At 38.5% G+C, this 25,987-nt stretch overlaps 1 protein-coding gene across 1 annotated transcript in view; it reads left to right on the forward strand.

Annotated features, from left to right (window-relative positions):
* LOC149456268 (vascular endothelial growth factor receptor kdr-like) overlaps window positions 1-25,987 on the forward strand; it is a 279,835-nt gene that overhangs the window by 82,767 nt on the left and 171,081 nt on the right. Inside the window, exons 2-4 of the mRNA XM_089685194.1 lie at window positions 2,122-2,215; window positions 11,783-12,012; window positions 14,748-14,875. Of these exons, the coding sequence (XP_089541320.1) occupies window positions 2,122-2,215; window positions 11,783-12,012; window positions 14,748-14,875 (452 nt within the window). The remainder of the gene's footprint in view (window positions 1-2,121; window positions 2,216-11,782; window positions 12,013-14,747; window positions 14,876-25,987) is intronic.

Here is a 25,987-nt window from a genome sequence, read left to right on the forward strand (position 1 = left end):
GAATGTGAATAAAAGAGAAAACTTCCACTTAAGAGAGACCTACACTGATGACAACTGTCAAAAGTGGGATTTCCCTTACTTTGGGAAGATGTCTTCTCCCTTCCTGTGTTTCAATGGCAGAACGTAAGGGAAAAAATCCCCAGTGGGGCAGAGACAATGATTTAAACCTGTCAATACAAAACAAGACAAGAAATTCTACTTTAACTATTTTGAACTAGCATATAGTGGGAGCATGGTAAGGGTGACCCTTATACAGTAAACAGTAGGTGCTGATACAAAAGGGTTTCCCACTTTGTTAAAATTAGTAAATCTCTTCAATAAAAATAAAGAAACTGACATCATATAGAACCAGCCACGTTTTTTTTTGTTCCCACAAGTATTTTGTTATTTGCTTCCTCTGTATTTTGTATTTTTCAGGTATATTTCTACCAATACCTCACCCCAATATCACTGCATTAAATCCTTGTCATGATAGCAATACATGTCATAAAAATAGGTTGAGCTGGGCACCTTTGGCAGATTAGCCTCTGTCTCCTATTTTTAGTAGGTTTAGTTCTGTATGGTAGATTCTCCGATGATCTTCTGGATATTAGTAGAGAATTTCACAAGATGGAGAACATTACTACAACAGGTTTTAACTAAATATGCTTATTCTTTTTAATTATATTGAAGATTTTGGAATACAAGGATGATTAAAAATATTTTTTCACCTATATGCTAGTAATTCTAGTAATTCATTGATTGATCCATAAACACAGACTTTAGTAAAAACAGGTAACAGATATATTGTATATGCATAGTTCATAGTATTGTAGCCTCAGTGCTTAAAATGTGTACAGATGTCAGTTTTGGCAGTAGATTATGTGCACGTCTGTCTTAGACCTTGTGCTAAGACTGTAATATTGTCCAGAATACTCTACAGAAGAGAAGGGTGCTTTTTGAATATAGTGTTTTAAAACTTGTAAATTGCACAGATTGTAATGTGTATTAATGAGCTTTAGTTCTAATCAGGTCACTATCACTTCTTCTCACATTAACTGGCTGCTTTTTTGTTATGTACTCTGTGCTACTCTGGTTTACCTAATGGTAAAATGGATTGCTGCTTTTAACAGCCAACAGTTAAGCCTGGTCAACACATGCTTCCAGAATAATAATGGGAGAGGTCTATCAGTGAGGACAAGAAATTAAGAGAATAGTTGGTTAGTAGTGATAAATACAAGGCTTGGGACTTTATCACCTGCACTAGTCCTTGAAGTCATTTGTAGTCTTTTTTTATATAATGTAACATTTTTACTGAATTTTGAAAAAAGTAGCTAATTATACAAATGATTGTAGGTGGCTGGTGCAGAATCAGGACAGGACTGCACTGGTGGGGTTGGCTGTAAGACCGGAAGACCAGCAGCAACTGTACTTCCAAGGATAGGTTAGGAGTGGTTTTATATGCTCGTCAGAGGAAGGAAAACAAATCAGGGTTTACTGCATAGCTAAGTGAAAAATATTGAAAAAGATCAAATAAAAAGATATTACAAACGTTGTGCTGGAGTTCAACTTTAAGCCTAGGTAAAAAAAATGTTAATAACTTATCATGGTAGGTTATAATTATGATTAAACCAAGGCTTCCATTGTGCAATGAATTATTTCAGGGGTTTTTTTCACGTATTTGTAATTCATGATCTGGGCTATTTTATATCTTGGACCATTACTATATGAACAATATATACTGTATCTTATAATGCGTTGTGTGTTTGATAGACTAATAAGTGTCTGTATAATCTAAACTCCAGAAAAAAAAAGTTCTTAAGCTGCAAAAACATGTGTAAGGATTTCACAAATGCCTTTTCTAGACAGAACAATGGAACATGGTTAGCCAGGAAATGCCTGCCTAATGTCACAGACTATAAGTTGTCCTCAAACTCACTATATAATTGGAAATTAACCCACACTTATAATGGGTTCTTTGAATATAAAACATTTTAGTCGAGTGTTTCCATAACTTTACAAGGTCCTTCTAGTTTGAAAATATTCAAAAGTTATTCTTCATATGTGGACACTAATGGGATTTTCATAATGATTTGTTAGTGCTTAACATCATATAATTATTATTTTTCTATTACTTTTCAGGATATCGTAATGAAATATTATCTAAACTTGAGCTGTTTCCAGCAAAAGATCACATTGAAACCCGAGTGGGGAAAAATGTCACCATTATCTGCAGGTAAGGGAAGAAAGTCTGCTGTTGGGCTGTTGTAACAATAAAGTTATGAGTATCGTTGTATCAGTGTGGATTCAGGAGATACAGCAGTAATGCAACTATAGCTGGCTCCCTACTAGTGTTTAAGAGATTGTATTTTTGTTTGAATTTTACACGGTCACTTCCATGGTTGGCAAATTATGGCCAAAAGAATTTATTCAGGAAAGATTGATAGTCAGACCTTTCACTGGGGACGGAAAATGCTGTGCCATTCTTTGGTATTCCATCACTCTTTTACTGTTTCAGTTATAAGTATTTGTAGGATTCAGTTATAAAAGTCTTCGGAGATAATTTAGATAAAAAACCCAATGCTAGTTTTTTGGCAGTGACTCAGAAAGCACTAAACCAGAGGCTTTTCTTAAATGGCTTGCTGGTATAAGTAGGTCCTACATTTTCCTTTTTATGTAAATCAGATCCAGGTATTTACATGGGTAGCAAATTCTCCTCAAACTGTCCAGTTCTGGTCACCAGTCCTCAGGAAGGATATGCTGGAACTGGACAGAGTCCAGAGAAGGGCAACAAAACCAATAAGGGGACTGGAGAACCTTGGTCATGAGGAACAGTTACAAACATTAAACTTTTTCTCCCTAGAGAAGAGATACTAGAAAGGTGATATGTTAGCGATATACAAATATCTTAATGGTTATTACAACATTGGGAGGAAACTACTCAGTCTCATGTCACTCAAGAAGACACGTGGCCACTCAATAAAGTTGGACAAGAGGCAGTTTAACCTCAAACTGCGTATGGGATTCTTTACTGTCAGAGCAGTAAGGATGTGGAACTCCTTCCATGATCAGTGCTTTCAACAGGAAGTGTCACTATTTTAAACTTTTAGATGGGCATCTTACATCTTATTGAACTCAATATCTAGGGATATTGGAAGTGGCAGAGAGATAAATACACACACACACACACACATTGAAGTAGATGGATTGGAGTCTTTATTCAACCTTTCCAACCATGAAACAGGTCATTGGTTGTAGCTGGCAATGAAAATGAATTGTATCAGCTATAATACTATATTAGTATGGTGGTTCAGGGAAATATCTGTCTGAATAATGGTTAGAAATCAAGATGTGTAACACTGCATGCAGCCGGTCAGAATTTGGGAGCATTGGATTTCTGTCAGGTAATTATGAGGGAGGCATACCACAGTGTGTTGTCAGCCACAGCGGACAGATGTATAAACTCTCCAGCGCCTCAAGGGAACCAATGCCAGGGTTCAGAAGCATGAATGGCCTATGGATAACGTTCCAGAGATACAGCCCTCCTCAGATGGGGAAATCAACAAACTAGAAGAAAGCATACAGGTGGCGCAAACACCTAGTGCATTATCCAAGGTTTAGTAAAAGGCCAAAAAATATACTCTCAAACATAGCATGTGTGTAAAACCTAAAAACCTAAAAGGCCATGGAGATGGCCACAAGGATGGTAGAGTATCCGAGTGATGGTGCGGTCGGCCTGCTGACACGTTTTGGGGATGAATCCCCTTCCTCAGGACTATGGCCAACCTGAATGCAGGTCTTGCTTTAAACATAAAAAGAGGCAAAATCTTGGTGGACACTGTGATACCATCAAAATTTTCAATCTTCCCCAACTAACATTCAGGGAGGTTGAACTATCTCTCTTAAGAAAAGGCCTAAATTTTACCCCCCCAACTTGTTTGAAATATTCATTGATCTTAAAAAATTAAAGAGATATTCTATGAAGGACATTTCCAACAATACAGACCAGGATACCACTGATGAAGTCTCTGAGGCATCAGATGTTGGTGATATTACTACTTTGCAAACATTGGAAGATCTCTGGGAGGAGGGATTTTGTGATCCCGAAAATCCCATTCCGATACCTCCTGAACAGACTCATGCATATCTCAGCATGGCTGACATCACACATACCCATTTCAAACCAAAATCGATTTTTTTTTTATCCCCACTGGGCTAAGGGCAACTTCATCTCCTCATTTTATGAAGTTGTGTATTCAGAACTCAGTAAGCTATGCATCACCACCAAACAGGATCACACATCAGAAATGTCTCGACTAGAGAAAACAACATTGGAAAGCCTCAAGAACAATTCAGAAATTGTTATCAAGCAAGCAGATAAAAGGGGAGGCCTAGTTATACAAAGCAGACAAGATTATCTCACAGAAGCCATGAGACTTCTAGGAGACTGCTAAACTTATGAGAAATTTTGGACGACCCTATCAGGCCCTATAAATCCACACTCATATCTTTACTAGACCAAGCACTCAGGGAAGGGGTGTTGAACAAACAGGAATTGCAATTTTTTGTATAGACCATTCCCCCTCACCCCACACTTCTATCACATTCCAAAAATACACAAATATCCCATCCATCCACCTGGAAGACCCATCATATCTGGGATCGACAGCCTCCCCAGTAATGTGGCAAATTACATTGATCATTTCTTACAGCAATATGTAACATCACTCCCTTCATATGTATGTGACTCGGTACATTTGCTAGACGTTTTATCACATTACCATTGGCAACCGGGCTACACGTGGGTTTCATTGGATGTGGCCTCTTTATACACCTCCATAGTACATACAGGCTATCAGCAGTCCAACATTTTCTGTCTTTGGATAACATGCTACATTCCTTGCCGGGAAATTTTATGATTCAATGCATTGAATATTGCCTTACCCAAAATTACTTTGTGTTCCAAGACACCTTTTTCAGACAAATTAAGGGTACAGCCATGGGAGCTAGGTTCGCCCCTAGCTATGCAAACTGATTCATGGGCTATTGGGAGAAATTCCACATTTGGAGTAACAACCACTTTGAAGCGAACCTAGTTCTCTTTGCAAGGTACATCGATTATATCCTGATCATTTGGAACGGCACAGATAATGAGTTAGATCAGTTCCTCTCCCACTGCCAGAACAATCCCTTTAATACTGAATTTACACAAGCTGTAGATGACAACACACTTTTGTTTCTGGATCTAGAGCTTATGTTTGACAATGATTTTAACATTATTTCCAAGACACATTTTAAACCCTCGGCTGGAAATTCATACTTGCATGCCAACAGCCATCACCATCTGAGATGGATTAAAAATGTACCTTTGGGGCAATTCTGTCGGCTCAAGAGAATCTGCACATGTCTTGAGGATTATGATGCACAGAGCACTATCCTCAGGAAGAAGTTCATAGAGAAAGGATATGCTGCAGTGACCGTTGAACAAGCATATGCTAAATATAGGGCCCAATATTCTACTGGCACTCATGTGATAGCCACCTGTGAAGCACCCCCAGAGAAAGAACAACAGGCAAAACGCATTGCTTCTTTGCACTCGATATAACCCCAAGGCTTTCCACATTAAAAACGTCCTTAAAAAGTATTGGGGTATTCTACACCAAAACCCCTTTCTAACCAATATCATCTCAGAAAATCCGGAGGTAATTTTTAGGAAACCCAAAGATTATAGGAGCTTCATAGCAACAAATATGGTCAAAAGTGTCCAGACAATTTTGGTGTCCTCTTGGAGTACACTATTCGATCAAAAAGGCAGTTACAGATGTGGAACAAGCAACTGTGGATGTTGCCAATTCATGTGGCATAAGAAAAAAGAAGTAATGGGCAAAGATGGTATTTCCTACAAGGATTAAACAATATATCAATTGTAGCTTACAATACTTGGTATATTATCGCATTTGCCCTTGCAGCCTTTTATATGTGGCCTGCACCTTGCATATTAGGTTTGGAGAACATAAAAGAAATATCAAACATGGTTGTGAGTGGCATTCAATTCCCAGTCATTTTAAAGAAAAAGGGTTTTGGGGCTAGAAAGCAATCCCAGAGACACTGACACTGGTAGACGATTTCATCATTTATGTCAGAGAGAGACCTTTTGGATTCACTGTCTAGAGACTTTGTCACCCAGAGGACTCAATGAAGGGCTAGACATAAATGCACTGAACCATTGATTGCATTGGTGGATGATTTTGCAGATCATGCCAGAGAAGGCATAATGTAGGGCTAAATGTAAATGTTAATGTTCTGATCCCCCGATAATACATCAGTTCTTCCATAAATTGGTGGTTTCCACCCATCATCTTCAACCTGTTTATTTCTACCCTGATATGCATCCATTACTGTCATGAATTTCACACACTCATTTTTACATGTATAATAATCATTTTTCATTTTTAATATTTGTCTTTATAAGATATTTATCATAATTTTTCATAATAGCAAAGAATGCTTCCATTTTTCCTTTCCCTTTTTAATTATTTATTTTTTTACCCTGTTAGTTTATCATTCATTTATTTATTTACTTCTTTACTTATTTTATTTATACATTTCATAATGTATTCATTTATTTTACACTTATTCATTCAGTGTTTCACTATCTTTGTATATGGACACTTTTCACAATTTCTTTCCACTTTTGCAATTTTGTGCCCCAATGTGCTGGATTCACACCAGATGTGGTGCTGCAGCAACACATCCGCGGTCTCCTCTGGGAGGTGTGCGGTCCCCCTGGTGTTTTCCAGCAGCTTGCCTTGCAAGTAATGGATATGATGTCATTTATGACGCACTTCCGGTTGGTTACTTCCGGCCTTTGGAACACAAAACCACGCTGGCATGCTTTCCGGCGACCATTTTAGTTTCATTTTAGTTTCACTTATGTCATTCACCAGTCATTCCCATAGATTAACACACACCAACATTATTTTCTATGGCATTCTTAAACCTTCAAAGAAGCAAGATGTAGGTTCCATTTAGAGGTACTGTGACATTATATTGTTGTTTTTAACATCACTTACACCTCCCCAATTCACATCTAAGTTGTTTTTATTTGGTTGCCCAGTACATGGATCTTCATATTTTTACTAAAATAATGCACTATGATGTCTATAATGTTTTTAACACTGTATTTATTATATTAATTTGTACCATTCATGTGGTTATTTCTGTACATACAGATTTAACAATTCCCATGTTCCACTTCTCATTTTTTTTGCTCGAGGGGAGGGGCTTTGCTATAGGCGGCATTGGCCACAAATATTTAAAACAAGACATACAGTTTCAAGAAAAAGTATGTGAACCCCTTGGGATTACGTGGAGTTTTGCATGAATTGGGCATAAAATGTGCTCTGAACGTCATCTAAGTCACAACAATAGAAGAACACAGTCTGCTGAACATAATACTACACAAGCATTAGATGTTGCCATGGTTTAATTGCACATAGCATGTAAACATTCACAGTGCAGGGAGGAAAAAGTATGTGAACCTTTGGACTTAATAACTGGTTGACCCTCCTTTGGCAGCAATAACCTCAACCAAACGTTTCCTGTAGTTGCAGATCAGACCTGCACAATGATCTGGAGTAATTTTGGACCACTCCTCTTCACAAAACTGTTTCAGTGTAGCAATATTCTTGGGATATCTGATGTGAATCGCTCTCTTAAGGTCATGCCACAGCATTTCAATCGGGTTGAGGTCAGGACTCTGACTGGGCCACTCCAGAAGGCGTATTCTGTGCTGTTGCAGCCATTGTTTTGTTAAATTACTTGTATGCTTTGGGTCATTGTCCTGTTGCATCACCCATCCTCTGTGGAGCTTCAGTTGGCAGACAGATGGTCGTACGTTTTCCTGCAAAATGTCTTGATAAATTCTGGAATTCATTTTCCCATCAATGACAACAATCCGTCCAGGTCCTGAGGCATCATAGCAGCCCCAAACCATGATGCTCCCTCCGCCATGTTTTACAGTGGGGATGAGGTTTTGATGTTGGTGTGCTGTGCCTTTTTTTCTCCACACATAGTGTTGTGTGTTCTTCCCAAACAACTCAATCTTGGTTTCATCTGTCCACAGTATATTTTGCCAATAGTGCTGTGGAACTTCCAGGTGCTCTTTTGCAAACTTCAAACGAGCTGCAATATTCTTTTTGGACAGCAATGGCTTCCTCCGTGGTGTCCTCCAATGTACTCAATTCTTGTTTAATGTTTTCCTTATTGTAGATGTGTCAACAAAAATGTTAGCATGTGCCAGAGATTTCTGTAGGTCTTTAGCTGACACTCTGGGATTCTTCTTTACCTCATGCAGCATTCTGCGCTGTGCTCTTGCAGTCATTTTTACAGGACGACCACGCCTAGGGAGAGTAGCAACAGTGCTAAACTTTCTCCATTTGTAGACAGTCTGTCTTACCATGGACACATGAACATCAAGGCTCTTGGAGATACTTTTGTAACCCTTTCCAGCTTCATGCAAGTCAACAATTCTTGATCGTAGGTCTTCTGAGAGCTCTTTTCTGCGAGGCATGGTTCACATTATACAGTGCTTCTTGAAACCAGTAAACCCAAAACAGGTGTGTGTTTTTTAAGGGCAGGACAGCTGTCAGCAACACATCCAATATCATCACACTGATTGGAGTCAAGGTTGGCTCACTCCTGGCTCCAATTAGCTCTGGGAGAAGTCATTAAGCTAGGGCCTCACATACTTTTTCCTCCCTGTACTGTGAATGTTTACATGTTATGTGCAATTAAACCATGGCAACATCTAATGTTTGTGTAGTATTATGTTCAGCAGACTGTGTTCTTCTATTGTTGTGACTTAGATGACGTTCAGAGCACATTTTATGCCCAATTCATGCAAAACTCCACGTAATCCCAACGGGTTCACATATTTTTTCTTGCAACTGTACATTCAGGCTGGCCATAGTTCTGAGGAAAGGGATTCATCCCCGAAACGAGTCAGCAGGCCGACAGCACTATCAGTTGGATACTCTATCATCCTTGTTGCAATCTCCATGGCCTTTTAGGCTTTACACACATGCTATGTTTATGAGTATATTTCTTGTTGCCAGCCACAGTCCTCCATGTCTCTGGACTAAGTATTTTGTCAGCTTCCTGTACTCCTGTATCTCTCTCTTTTTTTTTTGCCTTTTTTATTTCTGTGAATCTAACACTGTATAGCGTTCTTTCTTTCTTTCTTTCTTTCTTTCTTTCTTTCTTTCTTTCTTTCTTTCTTTCTTTCTTTCTTTCTTCCTTTCTTCCTTTCTTCCTTTCTTCCTTCCTTTCTTTCCCTCCTTCTTTCTTTCTTTCCCTCATCCTCTTTTTCTTTCCATCCTTCTTTTTTTATTTCTCTCCTTCCTGCTTTCCCTTCTTCCTATTTTCCCTCCTTCCTTCTTTCCCTCCTTCCTTCTTTCCCTCCTTCCTTTTTTCCCCCCTTCCTTCCTTCCTTCCTTCCTTCCTTCCTCCCTTCTTTCCCTCCTTTCCTCTTTCCCTCTTTCCTTCTTTCCCTCTTTCTCTCCTACAAAAAATATTATAAAATAACAATAAAATATAAAATTGTTTAAAAATTTTTATAAAAATAAAAACCTACTGACACTAGTGGCAGAACTACCAGGGTTGCAAAGGTCACTCTTGTGAACAGGCCCTGGTGTTCTGCCACCGGGCTTCGAGGACAGGGTCCCCAGGCTAAGTCCAAAATGCCCGGACCTATTTTTTGTGCCAGTCCAGGTCTGCTAACGTTTATGGCAGTATGCTCCGAGGGACAAATGCCTAGCGCACAAGCAGTCAGACCAAGGAAGGCATTCAGTTGTTGAGAGATATTTATTTTATTTATGAAAGTAATAAAGGGTGCAGGTGCACTGCAGAAGTGTTCTTCACCACCTGCTTCTGTTAAATCTTTTTATATAGGATACAAGGCTTAATGCTAGACAATGCATGCTAAAAATAGTATGAATAAGATAGAATTAATAAATCTTTTGTGAGACCTGTGAACTTCACACTGCCCATAAGGGTCATCCGTCTGTCTATAGCAAAAGGAAGACGCCCAGAGCTTACGTGGGAATGTGTGATTACAAGTGGGTGTCACAGACTTACACAAGCCGTGTACACATCACTCAGTGGCTGGAAGTGCTCTCAAGATGATCACCTCCGCAGCAGCATCGTTCTCAGGAAGGCGGCACGCAGACAGTCTCAGCATGAAGCCAAAAACCTTTTTTTTTCTGGGAAGGAACAGGGAGGGGACGTGGATGTAGCAAAGACCTCAGTGACTTTGAAATGCAATTCATTTATTTTCAAGTCAGTGGATTTCCTTCAGATTAGGTGATTCAGTTCATGCATCTACAGTTATCAGATGCTGCTGCTTAAACCATTCCAGGATAAGTCATGGGCTAATGTCTTTGTAATGTAGGTACAAAACTTCTAACACTTCCCATAACCAGAAAAGAACATTTTGTGTAAACAGGGAAAGTATCACTTCAATTAAAAGAATAATGCATTTAGAAACATTCTCACACCTTGCAAACAATAGAATTCAATATAAATAGGAGTTTATTGTCAGAAAGATCTGTACAGTGGCTTATAATTTTGAATGCTGAATCCAGCCAAAAGTGAAATTTCAGTTTGGGTCCTCCACTAGTTTTTTCCAGTATGGTCCTGTTGTTCAATAATCATATTAAATCCTTAACCATTGTTGTTTTCTGCAGTGTTTTCATGTACTATTGCAGTGCTTTCAATGCCTGCTAGCAATTGTGTAGTATTTGCTACATACAAGGCATGTCTCTGATGATAATGTCAAAGTTGTAAACTCTCAACTGATTCTTAAAATCCTTTAACGGCTGATGTCATAGCTAGTCATGTGTGGAGCACAACGGCTACTACAGATCTAAATAGAAGCTAAGATGGTACCGCCCTCAGCAGATAGGAGGATAGAAAGGTTTAGTTCCACTATTAATGCCTTCACCACCTCCAAAATGTATATATTTAAAAATAATAAAACTGCTTGAGAGGCCACTTCAGTATTCCTTTAGTACCTTCACAACTTCATGAGTCAGGGCCAGTGTCTCTTGGTTGCTTCAGCAGCAAGAGCACCCAGACTTTATCCCCTATCACAGCTATTATGAAGCCATGCGAGTCTCATTCCTCTTGCTTCATCTCTATAGTGTAAAATGAATGAGAAATTGAAAGGCAAGAACTCCTAATATTGTCCAAACAAAGGTGAAGATATTAATGGTAAAATTACCAAGAAATTACCAAAAAAAAAAAAAACTAGCAGGTGGATCAACCTATGGACTTCCACCCAAAACTAAAATGAAAGCTAGTAAAGGCACCGATAACGCAAACTCACATTCTTAGTAAATGCTACTGAAAATTTTAGTACACAAAAATGTGAAAGCAAATTTGGTTGTTATTGATGCTAATTCACATAAAGCAGAGTGTGAAATGCGTAAAAAATGGAAATCATGTGCTGTATTATTGAAACCCCCCCCCCCCAAGTTTCATGAATCCTAAATGCCATGGATTTTTAGTTTAATTTTGCAAACTTTCATGAATCAAATCTATATATATCTATATATATATATATCTATATATATATATATGCACTGCTCGTTTGAGCATATACAATATGTTATGGAGATAGTGGTGGCAAAGCTTCAAATTACACAGTAAAGATTTATACTGCAGATATTTTGAGATCAAAACATATATACAATATATAATATTAGGCATGCTATGGTTTATGCAACATAATTTTTTATTGCAGAGGCACAGGCCCTGTGACGTGGCACTGGGAACACTTGCCATTTTCAAACCACAGCAGGATGGACGTAGAAGAGCATCGATGTAAGAAGCAAAGTGAAGCTCATCTTACATGCAGCTACTTAAAACTCACCAAAGCCGAAGTAAAAGACACAGGTTACATCACTTGCCTTTATAAACACCAAACCAAGAGTAGTCTGCGACTTCAAGCTAGAATTTACTTGTATGTTAAAGGTAAAATAACATTTTGTTTTCTCATTATTGAATAGCCATTGAAAATTACTCATCCTTGATACCAATTCTCATACACCTGTGTAAGATCTTTTGACAGTCATTATGTAGTATACCAAGTATAAGACTACCAGTTCCACTGTATACAGCAAGACAGTTGAACTTGATTCTTCATATTCTGCTGCCCTGCAGAACTGTTGTCTGAATTGCTTGTTGTAGGTTGTTCTGTACAGGTGTTGACAGCTCTGGAAGTCATTAGACAATGCTGTCAACAATGTTAAAAAGTGCTGCAGGATTTCTTCCTTTTCTGATCAGAGTCCTAAGGGAGAAACATCCCTTCAATTCCCTGATTAAGATTTCCTGCAGTAACTACTGTTTCAGTGATCTTATTGATAAATCAGATGGGACAGGATCTGTCAACAGGTACTTATCTCAATTTGATCTGTGATCTCTTGCTAGTATAGGATAACAGGAAATATCCTAGTCAACCACAAGGCTGACACATGGGGATTTCCACTCCATAAATATCTGAACTTTACTTTGATTGGAAGACAAAGCCTATAACAAGTTTTACTAGGACCACTGCTTAGAACCTTTTTTGAGTTTATATTGCATCAGTTGCTGTTTGACAGCTTTGTCCGGTTGTAAAGAGCCATTGGTATATTTTTAAATGAAACATAAGCACTTTTCATTGAATTCAAAGAGTTAGTAATGTAGCTGTGCTGCGTGCTGACAACTACATTTTGTATTCAGATAAGTATTAGATACAGCATTCCAGTAAGTGAATTATTGGAGTGGAGTTAAAGAGGGTGCAGCCACATATCAGTCTGATCATGGATATAAGTACGTATATTCATGCAGTAAAGTGAACAGAGATCTCAATAGCTTCCAGTAACCCCAGTTTATCCCAAAGGCTTACAAGTCTAGGGAACTTTGTATTATGTAAGTGGATTAGACTTAAGATGGTCACACACACATTGGTCACATTGTAAAATCTTCCTGTTTGTATATATGGGTTGACATGACAAGAAAAATGGCACAGTCACTTTTTTAGGGCCTAAAGCACATAGCATTGCTTAATCCTAGTTTGCAAACATAAACAAGCATCAACATCAGCAAGCATTTGCAAAGCATTTTCCAATATTTAAATAGCTTTTTGTTATGCCCTTCAGTTGATTGTACAGTAAAGATGTTAATGCTGACAATAGCTTTAAACAGGCTTTTACCAGGCTTCAATGGGTTTTAGCAAGCTTTGACATTGCCTAAAACTTTCTGAAGCCAGTTGAAGCTTTGATTGCCTCCACCACCAAGATTCCAATTAGGTGTTGCATTCAACACACCAGAACCAGAGCTGAAGTATATATAAAAAATACCTTTCTATAACTTTTGAACAGAGTTGGGACAATCAGCAGGCAATAACAGGCTATCTAGACTAAATACCCAGTAAACAATACATGACCGATCAAAAATGTTAAAGGCTGGATGAGGCAGGTCTACTGACGTGTCTGAATATAATCCAAGTGCAGGATTCTAAAAACAGCTACAAGCATCCCTGGACATGTACTTTACTCAATCCTATGTAATGCATCTTGCCTTCTGCTTTTGTCAAATAATACTTTCAGTGGAAATTAAAAGTCAAAGCTAAAAAAAAATTACATATATTAATATAATTACATAAAGCAATAGCAATAAATAATATTACTTGAAAAGGGGTTATTTTTCTGTCAGACCAAAAAGATAGTAGTGAAAATACAAGCTGCCTCTTGACACCCAAAGATCAGAGAAAACAGATTTGCAAATGGGCTGGCTATGTCAGTTTGCTCAATCGCATCTTCAAAGAGCTTATAAAGCTGGGCCCCCATATCTACACTGTGCAGACCTTGCTCTTACACAATGGTTATGCTGAAAGACTCATAGCAAGGACCAGAGCTAAGAAAACAGCAGAGGGGGTAACATCAACATAATGATGAGCTCTTGAGTTCTGTTTATTTCCTTCCATGGTTTCCTTCCAAGAACTCTGCACAATAGAAGGCACGTATGATTTATATAACATTGGCTACTATAGGTTAACTCGTCAACAAAATAGTAAATGATTTTTACTTACACATTTTTATGCAGCAGTTGTTTTACGGAATGTTTTGGACCTCCAAGTGTGAAACAATCTTATATTAAAGTACATGTTCAGTACAATTAAATGTATATTTTTGTATTACTATTTTATATTACTTTTGCATATATTTCTGTAACTGTAATTAAATGGGAATTTGTTACTATGTTATGGATACCTGCATTGCAATAAAAGTCAGTAAGTTGTGTGGAAGGGTTTTGAACCTTGTCATATTTTTATTTCTGTTTGTGCTGGAGAGATTCACCCATTTTATTAGGTATGGTGAATATGATCAGCAGGACAGACAGCAAAATCTAATATTTTCTGGTTGTCACCAGAACAGAGGTTGAGAGGAAGCCTTCCAATGGGAATACCTGTGCTGGTGACAACTAAGAAAAGATTTCTTCTTTTAGTTTGAGAGATTTCATTTAATGTCCTGTTGTGTCTTAAGAACAGGAAGTGAAACAAATGGGATACAGACAGCAAAAATAAAGCAAAAAAAAATTACAGGGGTTTTAACCAATCCCCACTCTGTCCAAAATAAAGAAAAAAGTTTTAGCTTTAAGTATACTTTTTTACATTGTTCTGTTTAAAAAGCATCCTAACTAGTGATTTCACACACCCTGTTCAGATTATACACAACCCTTTCTGGAGATGAATACAGCTACCCCAGGAGCTGCAATCATGGATGTTAAAGCGAATGAACTGGTTGTCCCTTGTCGCGTTAGTGCACCGGAATTCAAGGTCACCTTACAGTATGTAAGTAAAGCATGTCTTACAATGGTTGTGCTGGGAATTTTTAAGTCCCAGGAAGGAATTCTTGAAAGCCTATACAATACAGTATTTATTTCATGAGCAAGAACAAGGTTGGTAATAAGGATATTTTACAGGCCAAGTATGTAATTGTTGTTATCCTATAATAAGCTATATACTTTAAGCAAAGCTTGCACAGTTATCTTCATATTTGATCTTGAATCAGTTCCTTTATTTAAACAATGTTTTTTCTGTCCCCACCTTCACATTTTTTCAGTTTCAGGAAACTGAACTATATTTCCTTTATTACACAGTTTCACCTCTGTTTTTGGAAACAATAACCTAATGACCTAACGTACAGTATGTACACAATACACGCACGACATATTTATCCCATTGCTGCTGCACTGAAGAAAAAAAATATTAAAGTGTAACTTTATCAACAAAGCCACATCAATATTGTCTTTGTAGTCACCTAGCCTTGTTTCGAAAATGATAGGTAGTTACGGTCTTAAAAGAAAAGGTGCATTTTAAAAGTACATTATGAACTTGCTGTACAGCAATTATATATACCAAATCACTTTTTTAAACAAAACCCTTTAATAGTATACAGAAATATAAATGCTTCCATATGATTGTTATCCCTGGATTGTAATCATTATCCAAGGCCACTCTAAATTAGAAAGGGGTTGGTAATAAGTGTGCCAAAAGTCATGGACTCCCAAGGTTGTCCTTATTCATACCCAGGTCATTTTATAAATCAAATTGCATTTTTAATGGAAAATAAATATCATAAATAAAATACCATTATCAAAGCAGAGAATTATGTTTACATTCTGTAACAGAATAACTATTTTTACAAGTACATCATTTGATTTGTGCTAATTAAACTTGTTTTTGTCAAGTACAAAATATCTCATATACACTGCATGGCCAAACATTTGTGGACACCTGACTGTCACAACGGTGATGTATCCTCCACAAAATTTTGCAGTATATCTGTCTGCAATTGGTGCCTGTTCAGCCAGAAAAAGGATTTTTGGAGGTCATATTCTGAGGTTCTTTGAGAAGATTTGGCTCATAATTGTCATACCAGTTAGTCGTGAAGGTGTTAATAGGGTTGAGATCGGAGCTCTGTACCCAAGGGCCACTTGAGTTCTTCAAACTATGTCTTTCTGGACTTGGCTTTGTGCAGTGGGACACAGTCATGCAGGAACAAACTGTTGCCGCTAAGTTGGAAATGCACAGTTGCATACCAGTTTTTAGCCCAATTTTTGTTTCTTGTATGCTGTGGCAACTGCATAGGCTGGTTCATTCTCATATACAGTAATCCTTCTACCATTAATAAACAGTAATATAGTAAGCTGGGTCAGTATTTTTGCATACGTTTACAAGGTTTTTTTTTTATTTTTGTATTTGTTATTATTTATAAAAAATCTTTATTTTGCAAATAGTAATTCAATACTAGGTTCAACTATGACACTGATTTTGCAGAGTATTCTGCATTTCTAAAAGAGAAAGCATAGCAGTGACTTTTGCAGTGACCATCTTTCTTTTATAAAAACTCTGTGCAGAGCTGCAAGGAGCAGCAAGGCATTTTGTCTGACTCTGTATGTAAAATATTTTAGCTATTCATTTTTGTAAAAAAATAGCCTTTTTTCAGCAGTGGTTAAAGTTAGTCTGGTGAGCATATGAAAAACAAGGTGGTAACTTGGAACAGCACTTTAGTTTTTGTCTGTAACATAATCAATTATATACAATATATACAGTCAGGTCCATAAATATTGGGACATCGACACAATTCTAACATTTTTGGCTCTATACACCACCACAATGGATTTGAAATGAAACAAACAAGATGTGCTTTAACTGCAGACTGTCAGCTTTCATTTGAGTGTATTTACATCCAAATCAGGTGAACGGTGTAGGAATTACAACAGTTTGCATATGTGCCTCCCACTTGTTAAGGGACCAAAAGTAATGGGACAATTGGCTTCTCAGCTGTTCCATGGCCAAGTGTGTGTTATTCCCTCATTATCCCAATTACAATGAGCAGATAAAAGGTCCAGAGTTCATTTCAAGTGTGCTATTTGCATTTGGAATCTGTTGCTGTCAACTCTCAAGATGAGATCCAAAGAGCTGTCACTATCAGTGAAGCAAGCCATCATTAGGCTGAAAAAACAAAACAAACCCATCAGAGAGATAGCAAAAACATTAGGCGTGGCCAAAACAACCGTTTGGAACATTCTTAAAAAGAAGGAACGCACCGGTGAGCTCAGCAACACCAAAAGACCCGGAAGACCACGGAAAACAACTGTGGTGGATGACCGAAGAATTCTTTCCCTGGTGAAGAAAACACCCTTCACAACAGTTGGCTAGATCAAGAACACTCTCCAGGAGGTAGGTGTATGTGTGTCAAAGTCAACAATCAAGAGAAGACTTCACCAGAGTGAATACAGAGGGTTCACCACAAGATGTAAACCATTGGTGAGCCTCAAAAACAGGAAGGCCAGATTAGAGTTTGACAAACGACATCTAAAAAAGCCCTCACAGTTCTGGAACAACATCCTATGGACAGATGAGACCAAGATCAACTTGTACCAGAGTGATGGGAAGAGAAGAGTATGGAGAAGGAAAGGAACTGCTCATAATACTAAGCATACCACCTCTTCAGTGAAGCATGGTGGTGGTAGTGTCATGGCGTGGGCATGTATGGCTGCCAATGGAACTGGTTCTCTTGTATTTATTGATGATGTGACTGCTGACAGAAGCAGCAGGATGAATTCTGAAGTGTTTCGGGCAATATTATCTGCTCATATTAAGCCAAATGCTTCAGAACTCATTGGACGCCGCTTCACAGTGCAGATGGACAATGACCCAAAGTATACTGCAAAAGCATCCAAAGAGTTTTTTAAGGGAAAGAAGTGGAATGTTATGCAATGGCCAAGTCAATCACCTGACCTGAATCCGATTGAGCATGCATTTCACTTGTTGAAGACAAAACTGAAGGGAAAATGCCCCAAGAACAAGCAGGAACTGAAGACAGTTGCAGTAGAGGCCTGGCAGAGCATCACAAGGGATGAAACCCAGTGTCTGGTGATGTCTATGCGTTCCAGACTTCAGGCTGTAATTGACTGCAAAGGATTTGCAACCAAGTATTAAAAAGTGAAAGTTTGATTTATGATTATTATTCTGTCCCATTACTTTTGGTCCCTTAACAAGTGGGAGGCACATATGCAAACTGTTGTAATTCCTACACCGTTCACCTGATTCGGATGTAAATACCCTCAAATTAAAGCTGACAATCTGCAGCTAAAGCACATCTTGTTTGTTACATTTCAAATCCATTGTGGTGGTGTATAGAGCCAAAAATGTTAGAATTGTGTCGATGTCCCAATATTTATGGATCTGACTGTATATATATATATATATATATATATATATATATATATATATACACAACACATTTATAGTGCATTTCTATTCAAAACTTTTTTTTTTTTTAGCTTTTGATAGAATGGGGAAAGGTTAGAGGCCCTGTCAGTATTTACTGCTACCAGACAGGAAGTGAGGGAAAATTTGCAACTGGGAAATAGTGAACAATAGAAAGCTAAGAAGGGTTCTGTCATTCCCCTAATAAATTTACAAAACATTTTTACTTCTGTCTATGTTGCTGTTTGAGAGATTCCCCCTCACTTCTTGTCCTGGGGACAATTTTCACACCAGACATAAAGTTAAGCAATCTCTCCAACAAGCCTCCAATGGCAATGAAGCCTGACAGGAGTTCTAATACTTCCCCACTCTACGTAAAACTAAACAAAAAAGCTAGAGGTACACTTAAAACCTGTTGCAGAGTTATGGAGTATATGTTTGTAAAATACACTAATATTATGATAACTGACATATAACCTTTCCCCAGATGTCTGATCTTGCATCTTGTAGTGATTCTGTTTCATCAAATGACTTATCTGTTTGATGAAAGCACTCTCTAAGACAGGCATTTGAAGTGACTCGAGGTATAGTGTTTTTAGTCACCTAAACAAAAAGGGATTATTAATAATACCCATATGTTTAACCATATGTTAATATAACAAAGGTATTTCACCCGGGAGGATTGCTAATGCTTTATGCAGGAGACAACACTAAGGATGTGCACTTTAGCTTTTTCTCCATTGGCTCTATTTACCAGGACTTATAACTATTTTTTAAATTTGCACTGACAGTTAAAGTTTCAGGACAAGATTGGATCAAGAAGAAAGTGGTGGTAGACCCCCAAATGCTTTTCCTGAAAATTGAAATATTAGTGCAAATTAAAAAGTATCACGGTGAGGCTACTATGCAAAGTCTGTTGAAATGCTTAGGCTGAAAGCTATGCTTAGAAAAATATATAAATTATAACATTTGCATTAAAAATACATACATGTACTGTGTGAATTCAATTTGATTTCCCTTTATAATATTTGGATACAGACATAACTTAGTATCCTCTTGGTCTACATTACAGTCCAAAAACAGAAGATAGCTTAGTATCCTCTTGATCTACATTACAGTCCAAAAACAGAAGATAACCTGGTATCCTCTTGATCTACATTACAGTCCTGTAGCAGACGTCTGAAATTTTCTGCACTAATAAATTGCAGAAGAAAAGCTAGTCATAAGTATTTTTCCCATACTGGACATGTAGGGAAAAGACATTGCAAGTGAACACCAATCCTGAAATACTGAAAACTGATTTCCAGTTCCTAGATCCCTGGAGGGACATCTATCAAGAAGAATCTGTGAACTCCATAGTTGTGTTGCAATTTTCATTTCATTTAAAAGTGTAATCCATGTGCCCCACATAATACTTAGGCTTGAAACTATACTATTATAATAGACACCTATTGCCTATGACTCCTATAAAGTGTGTACTGTGTGTGTGCATTGTGTTGATGTGACTAGACTTCGTAAGGAGTTTTTCCTGTGAGTAAACCTGCAGATAGTTGGTAATTATTCTCACTATGTGCAGTTTCAGCTGCCACTTAGATTTCATGGTCATTAGAAATATTTTAGAATGGCCAGTCCGAAAATTCTAGTTGTTGCAAGGAAATGATAGAGTCTTGTGGAGACATTCAGTCGGCTTCCTGTGTATAAAGGAAACCTGGGAAGGGGAGTACGCTGCGATGGATAAATATAGAACATCCGATCCCAAAATTAAGAGGACAAATGCTACCTGCAAGAAGGGAAAGGACTTACAAAGAAATGTTTTTTACAATACAGCAAAGAGCAATTACGTGCCAGTGTTTTATATCATTGTGAGATCTACTGTGCTTCCAAGTCCTTTTAATGTCTATAATAGAACAGTCATCTAAACTTGTAAAAATACAAATTATATTGAAAAATAATTAAAGTTATATCCTTATAATTTTCTTATATTGAAGTTATAATTGATATAAGTTCAGTTTCGGGCAAGTGCATTTCCAGTGGTGATTTACATTGACTACCTAGGGAACAGAGCTCCCATGAAACTGCAAATGATGCCATACCAGACCCTATAAGAAAAGCTTACAGATTTAACTTTACATTGAGCTTCTGCTTATGGGTTTATTGGGACACTGAGTCAGTTAAAAAAAACAGATAAAAATGCAAGACTTTATGTTAGATCACCAAAGTTGTGTTAGTTTGTAATAGCCAGTCTGATTAGGAAGAATATAAGTGTCATACAATATAGAAACATTTAGTAAGATATTGTCTTTTGTATAAGATTTAGTGGAAACTGATACTATAAACCCCCAGAGGCTACACTGCCTTAGACCCTAGTGTGGCTTTGCTAGGTCCATGTCTGCCTGCAGGACCCCAGTAATCAGGAAGGTGAAGAATTGCTAAAGTCTATGTAAATACTAAGAGATGGGGAAGAAATAAAGTCTCCAAAAATTAGGGGGAAAAAAGTTATTTTTACCTGTGTGGTTGGGGCCCTTTTGGTGGTGCACTAATGGTAGTTCTGAGTGGCTTCCAGACACTCCCAGTTCAAAAAGGTGGAACCTTGAGGAAGAGGTCTGGCAGGAATAACATGAACAAGGCTTGACAGCAACAAAAAGGGCAATCAACAGGTGCAGGAAGGAGTTAAGTGGATCTGAGCTAATAGTGTAACAAAGGATAGGTGATAAAGCACTGCTCAGTAGTATGCTGTAAAAGTGCGGTAGTGTCTAAGTAGCCTGATGGCAACTGTGTTACTGAAGTCTTGCCTGATTTTGTGGTGCAGAGTGCTTGGTGGGTTGGCAACCCTATCACCAATCCGGTGCTTCTGTGGTGGGTTCTGATGGTGGAGGGACTCCTCGTGGAATGGCGATACGAGATCCGGTAAAAGCCACTTTGTGTGGTTGCAGCAACAGATAATGACCGCCCAACCCTCTTTGTATAGATGTGGGTGTAATCCATGTAGCTGGGGACTGGTTAACCTAGTCTGCAAGACTGTGGATGCAAGCAAGTAGGCCGCACTGGTGGGTGAGTGGCCTATGGCTCAGCACTTTGCCTGGGCATCCGCTTCCTTCCCTATTCTAGCACCAAGTCCTGTTTTGTTACTGGGCAGCCAGCAAAGAGAAACCCCTTGCCTCCTCATTGAGTCCTCAAATCTCTTGGGATCTGTCGTTTCTGCAGTATCTCTGTGCGATGCAGTAGTCCTGTTTAGCAATACACTTCTCAGTGTCCTATGTGGAAGTCCAAGTCCCTTCTTCCTGCCTCTGATTGGTGGAGTAGTGGCTGCTAGAAGGGAGGTGGGGAAGAGCTCCAAGCGTGCCGGGAATAGGAAAGCGTCCTTTAGTCATACAAAGGCCATCCCGGCTGCTGCACTCTGTCCATTCGTGCAAATGTTTTAATCATCTTCAAAAACTTCGTAACTAAATTTGATATTTTGTGGAGCATGTCTGTAACATTCCTTGAGTGTATTATGGCATTTAAATATCAGTGTTCTGGTTGTAAGAGAAGAAATGTAGTGATAAATAATGGCAGAAAGGTAGAGTATATATATATATATATATATATATATACACTGCTCAAAGAATTAAAGGAACACTTTTTAATCAGAGTATAGCATCAAGTCAATTAAACTCCTTGGATATTGATTCGGCCACTTAAGTAGCAGAGGGTTTTGTTTCAAAGCAGTTTCAGGTGCTTTGGTGTTAATGAAATTAACAACAGGTGCACTAGATAGGCAACAATGAGACGACCCCCAAAACAGGAATGGTTTTACAGGTGGAGGCCACTGAAATTTTTTTCCCTACTCATCTTTTCTGACTGTTTTTCACTAGTTTTGCATTTGGCTAGGGTCAGTGTCACTACTGGTAGCATGACGTAATATCTGGACCCTACAGAGGTTGCACAGGCAGTCCAGCGCCTCCAGGATGGCACATCAATACGTCCCATTGCCAGAAGGTTTGCTGTGTCCCCCAACACAGTCTCAAGAGCATGGAGGAGATTCCAGGAGACAGAAAGTTACACTAGGAGAGCTGGACAGGGCCCTAGAAGGTCCTTAACCCATCAGTAGGATCGGTATCTGCTCCTTTGTGCAAGGAGGAACAGGATGAGCACTACCAGAGCCCTACAAAATGACCTCCAGCAGGCCACTGGTGTGAATGTCTCTGACCAAACAATCAGAAACAGACTTCATGAGGGTAGCCTGAGGACCCGACATCCTCTATTGGGCCCTGTGCTCACTGCCCGGCACCATAGAGCTCAATTGGTGTTTGCCATTGAACACTAGAATTGGCAGGTCCGCCACTGGCGGAGAACATTTTGCTGCCAGTAACGTTGTTCAGCATGACCATTTTGGTACTGGCTCAATGATGGTTTTTGGGAGGCATATCCATGGAGGGCACCCTGACTGCCATTAGATATCCAGATGAAATCCTTAGACCCATTGTCAGACCTTACACTAGTGCAGTGGATCCTGGGTTCCTTCTGGAGCAAAGCAATGCCTGGCTTCATGTGGCGAGAGTATGCAGGCAATTCCTGGAGGATGAAGGAATTGATACCATTGAATGGCCCCCACGCTCACCTGACCTAAATCCGATAGAACACCTCTGGGATATTATTTTGTAAAGCGCTGAGCAAACTGTTGGCGCTATATAAATCCTTTATAATAATAATAATAATGTTTCGGTCCATCCAACACCGCTAGGTTGCACCTCAGTCTGTCCAGTTCAGTGATGCCTTGGTCCAGATCTGGGAGGAAATACCCCAGGACACCATCCGTTGTCTCATTAGGAACATGCCCTAATGTTGTCAGGTATGCATACAAGCACGTGGGGGCAATACAAACTACTGAGTACCATTTAGAGATGCTGCAATGAAATTTCAGCAAAATGGACCAGCCTGCTGCATCATTTTTTCACTTTGATTTTAGGGGTGTCTTTGAATTCAGTGCTCTGTAGGTTGAAAATATTCATTTCCATCAAATGATGGGGCATCTTTATGTTTTTAACACATTACCCATTATAAAGGGATGGCTATTCTCTGACATCAGCAAGGCATTTTCTCCCACACAACTGCCGCTCACTGGATATTTTCTCTTATTTGGACCATTCACTGAAAATCCCAGTAGATCAGCCGTTTTTGAAATACTCAGACCAGCATGTCTAGCACCATCAACCATGCCAGGTTCAAAGTCACTTAAATTCCCTTTCTTCCCCATTCTGATGCTCTGTTTGAACTTTAGCATGTCATCTTCACCACGTCTAAATGCCTAAATGCATTGAGTTGCTGCCATGTGATTGGTTGATTAGCAATTTGCGTTAGCAAGCAATTGAATAGGTGTACAAAGTGGCTAGTGAGTGTTTACTGATAATATATATATATATATATATATATATATATATATATATATATATATATATATATATATAATGAGGTAGGTACATCTAAATACATATATGTAATGTTCTCTGGGAGTGCAGAAGTCTCTGCACTCCATAATACATTAATACATTATCATACCAAGAGGAAATTATCAGTACAGATTTATTGCTTCACTAACTCTCCTTCGCTTAATCTTAACTAAACATGCAGGGAAATAGTACATTCGGTAAATTCCTTTAATAACACAACTGATCCTCAGGAAATCCTCCTAATGCTGCAAAATATATACAAGAATTTGTTAAGTGTATTAATAGAACCCTTTCACATGTAGGAACTATTGGCAGTAAAGTGTAACACAAGTCAGTAATTATTATGCTGCCGTGCCATTTCATGAACACTGTACTACCATCTGCATATTGAAAACAAATTTCTACTACACAGAGTGCTGCCAACTATAACCTTAATACTTAGCATGAGGATTCCAATTGTATCTTGTGCTTATTTATACCTGAGTGATGTGTCGCTTGAAGCGTGTTGCTACATGAGTTTTTTGGGGGCAGAATTTGGCATTTAATATACTGCAATGGGAGCTCCTAAAAACACACATAATGCACATTTTCCATGCAATTTCTAGCATCTCCTTCTCCTACTTACTAGTTCTTAAATATGAGTACTCAAACCTGAGAAATATGTGTTTTAAATGCACATAAAATGCTTCAACAAAGCTTGAAAACTTGGAATGGACGTCAGACCTAAAGGTTCCTCCCCTGGCTTACTTGACCTACTGTGATCTGTGATCTGTGGGCAGGCAGGAGGAACCACAGTGACTGACAGGGGAGCAAGTATAACATGCAGCAGCTGGGGAGCAGAGAAGCACTGGGTTTTTGACACATGGACTGCTGGTGGGCATTTGAGGAAAAGTGAAAATGTAGTTATCTTGGTATCTCGGTTTAATTGGCTTAGGGGTAACAGAAGATTGAGAGAAGACAGGCTTCCAAGTGTATACATGGTAAAGGGAGGGTTAAAAGGAAGCAGCAAGGAGGAATTGTAATGTGGAGGGAGATAGTGAGTTATCCAAGGTTGCCAAAGCTTAGTATATTTTAGTACTTTATCCAACAAAACTGCTTCAATTTTCACATGAACTATGGCTTGGGTAATCATGTGCTTGATCTCGACTACAGTATATTAAGAGTGGAGGACTTCCAGGATTTCACTATGGTTTGTTTTGCAGCCTGTAGAAACAGTGTAAATTGATTTGAAATGAGAACCAGTGGGCAAGCATTGAATAGGGTGAGTTGGGGATCTGGGGCAATAAGTTCTGAGAATAGTGTGGAAATGATTTGGAAAATGTCAGTCCAGAAAGGGTGAGCTATTGGACATGACCACCATATGTGCAAGTGCATACCTAAGCTTCCACAGTCACAAAAACAAGGTGGGTTATTGGGGACAAACCAAGATATTCTGGTGGGGACCAGGTACCAGATAAAATGTGAGTCTTTAACTAGAGAATATTCCCTGAAAAGGCCAAGAGTTTGATTTACTAAAGGAAAATAGGCTGTTCACTATACATAGGAAGTTGCAGTTTGCAGCTTTGCTGACTTCCACCACCCAATCACGTGCAAGCAAAAATTCTGTTTTTTTTATTTTCCTTGCACCTGGCTGGATATTTTTTGCAAAGTGAAATTACACCACATTCACTAAGCTCTGGGGATAATTTCGATGCACAGTGTAACTTCCCTTGCAAAGAGAACAGCCTATTATCTTTAGTAAATCATCCCCAAGTATATTGTGTCTGGATGCAGTTTAGTTATGTACATACTGCAGTGATGTATGAGATACACTACAGATACTGTCATGAAGACTTGTGGTGATTGACAGCTCCTATGGGATGAACCGTGCGTTTGCTTTGGAATCACGATAAACACCTGCCTTTATTTAACAGAACAGACAAGTGTATGTTGAATTAGATGGATAGGAGGAGGAAATATGGAACCAATTACTAAAGTATGGAATGGGAGTGGAACTGCAATATGTCACTCCAAGATCCTTCATTTTCTGTAAAACAAAATCTTATCTTGGGTATTGAAGTTCAGACAAAACAAGACCAGGTTTTGGCCATGATAGAGCATTTAAGCCGCACATATTGCATTTGATGCTGTTCCTATAGAATACAGTCAGGACCTTTCCAATGACTGATCCACAGTTCCTGATACTGTATGTATTTTCACAGAAAATCTGGGTAAACATGATGAAAATTTGGCAACACATAAAAATGTAAGAGACTAA

Source organism: Staurois parvus, unplaced genomic scaffold (genome assembly GCF_062004578.1).
Source record: "Staurois parvus isolate SC_StPar_1 unplaced genomic scaffold, SC_StPar_1.0 ptg000365l, whole genome shotgun sequence".
NCBI lineage: Eukaryota > Metazoa > Chordata > Amphibia > Anura > Ranidae > Staurois > Staurois parvus.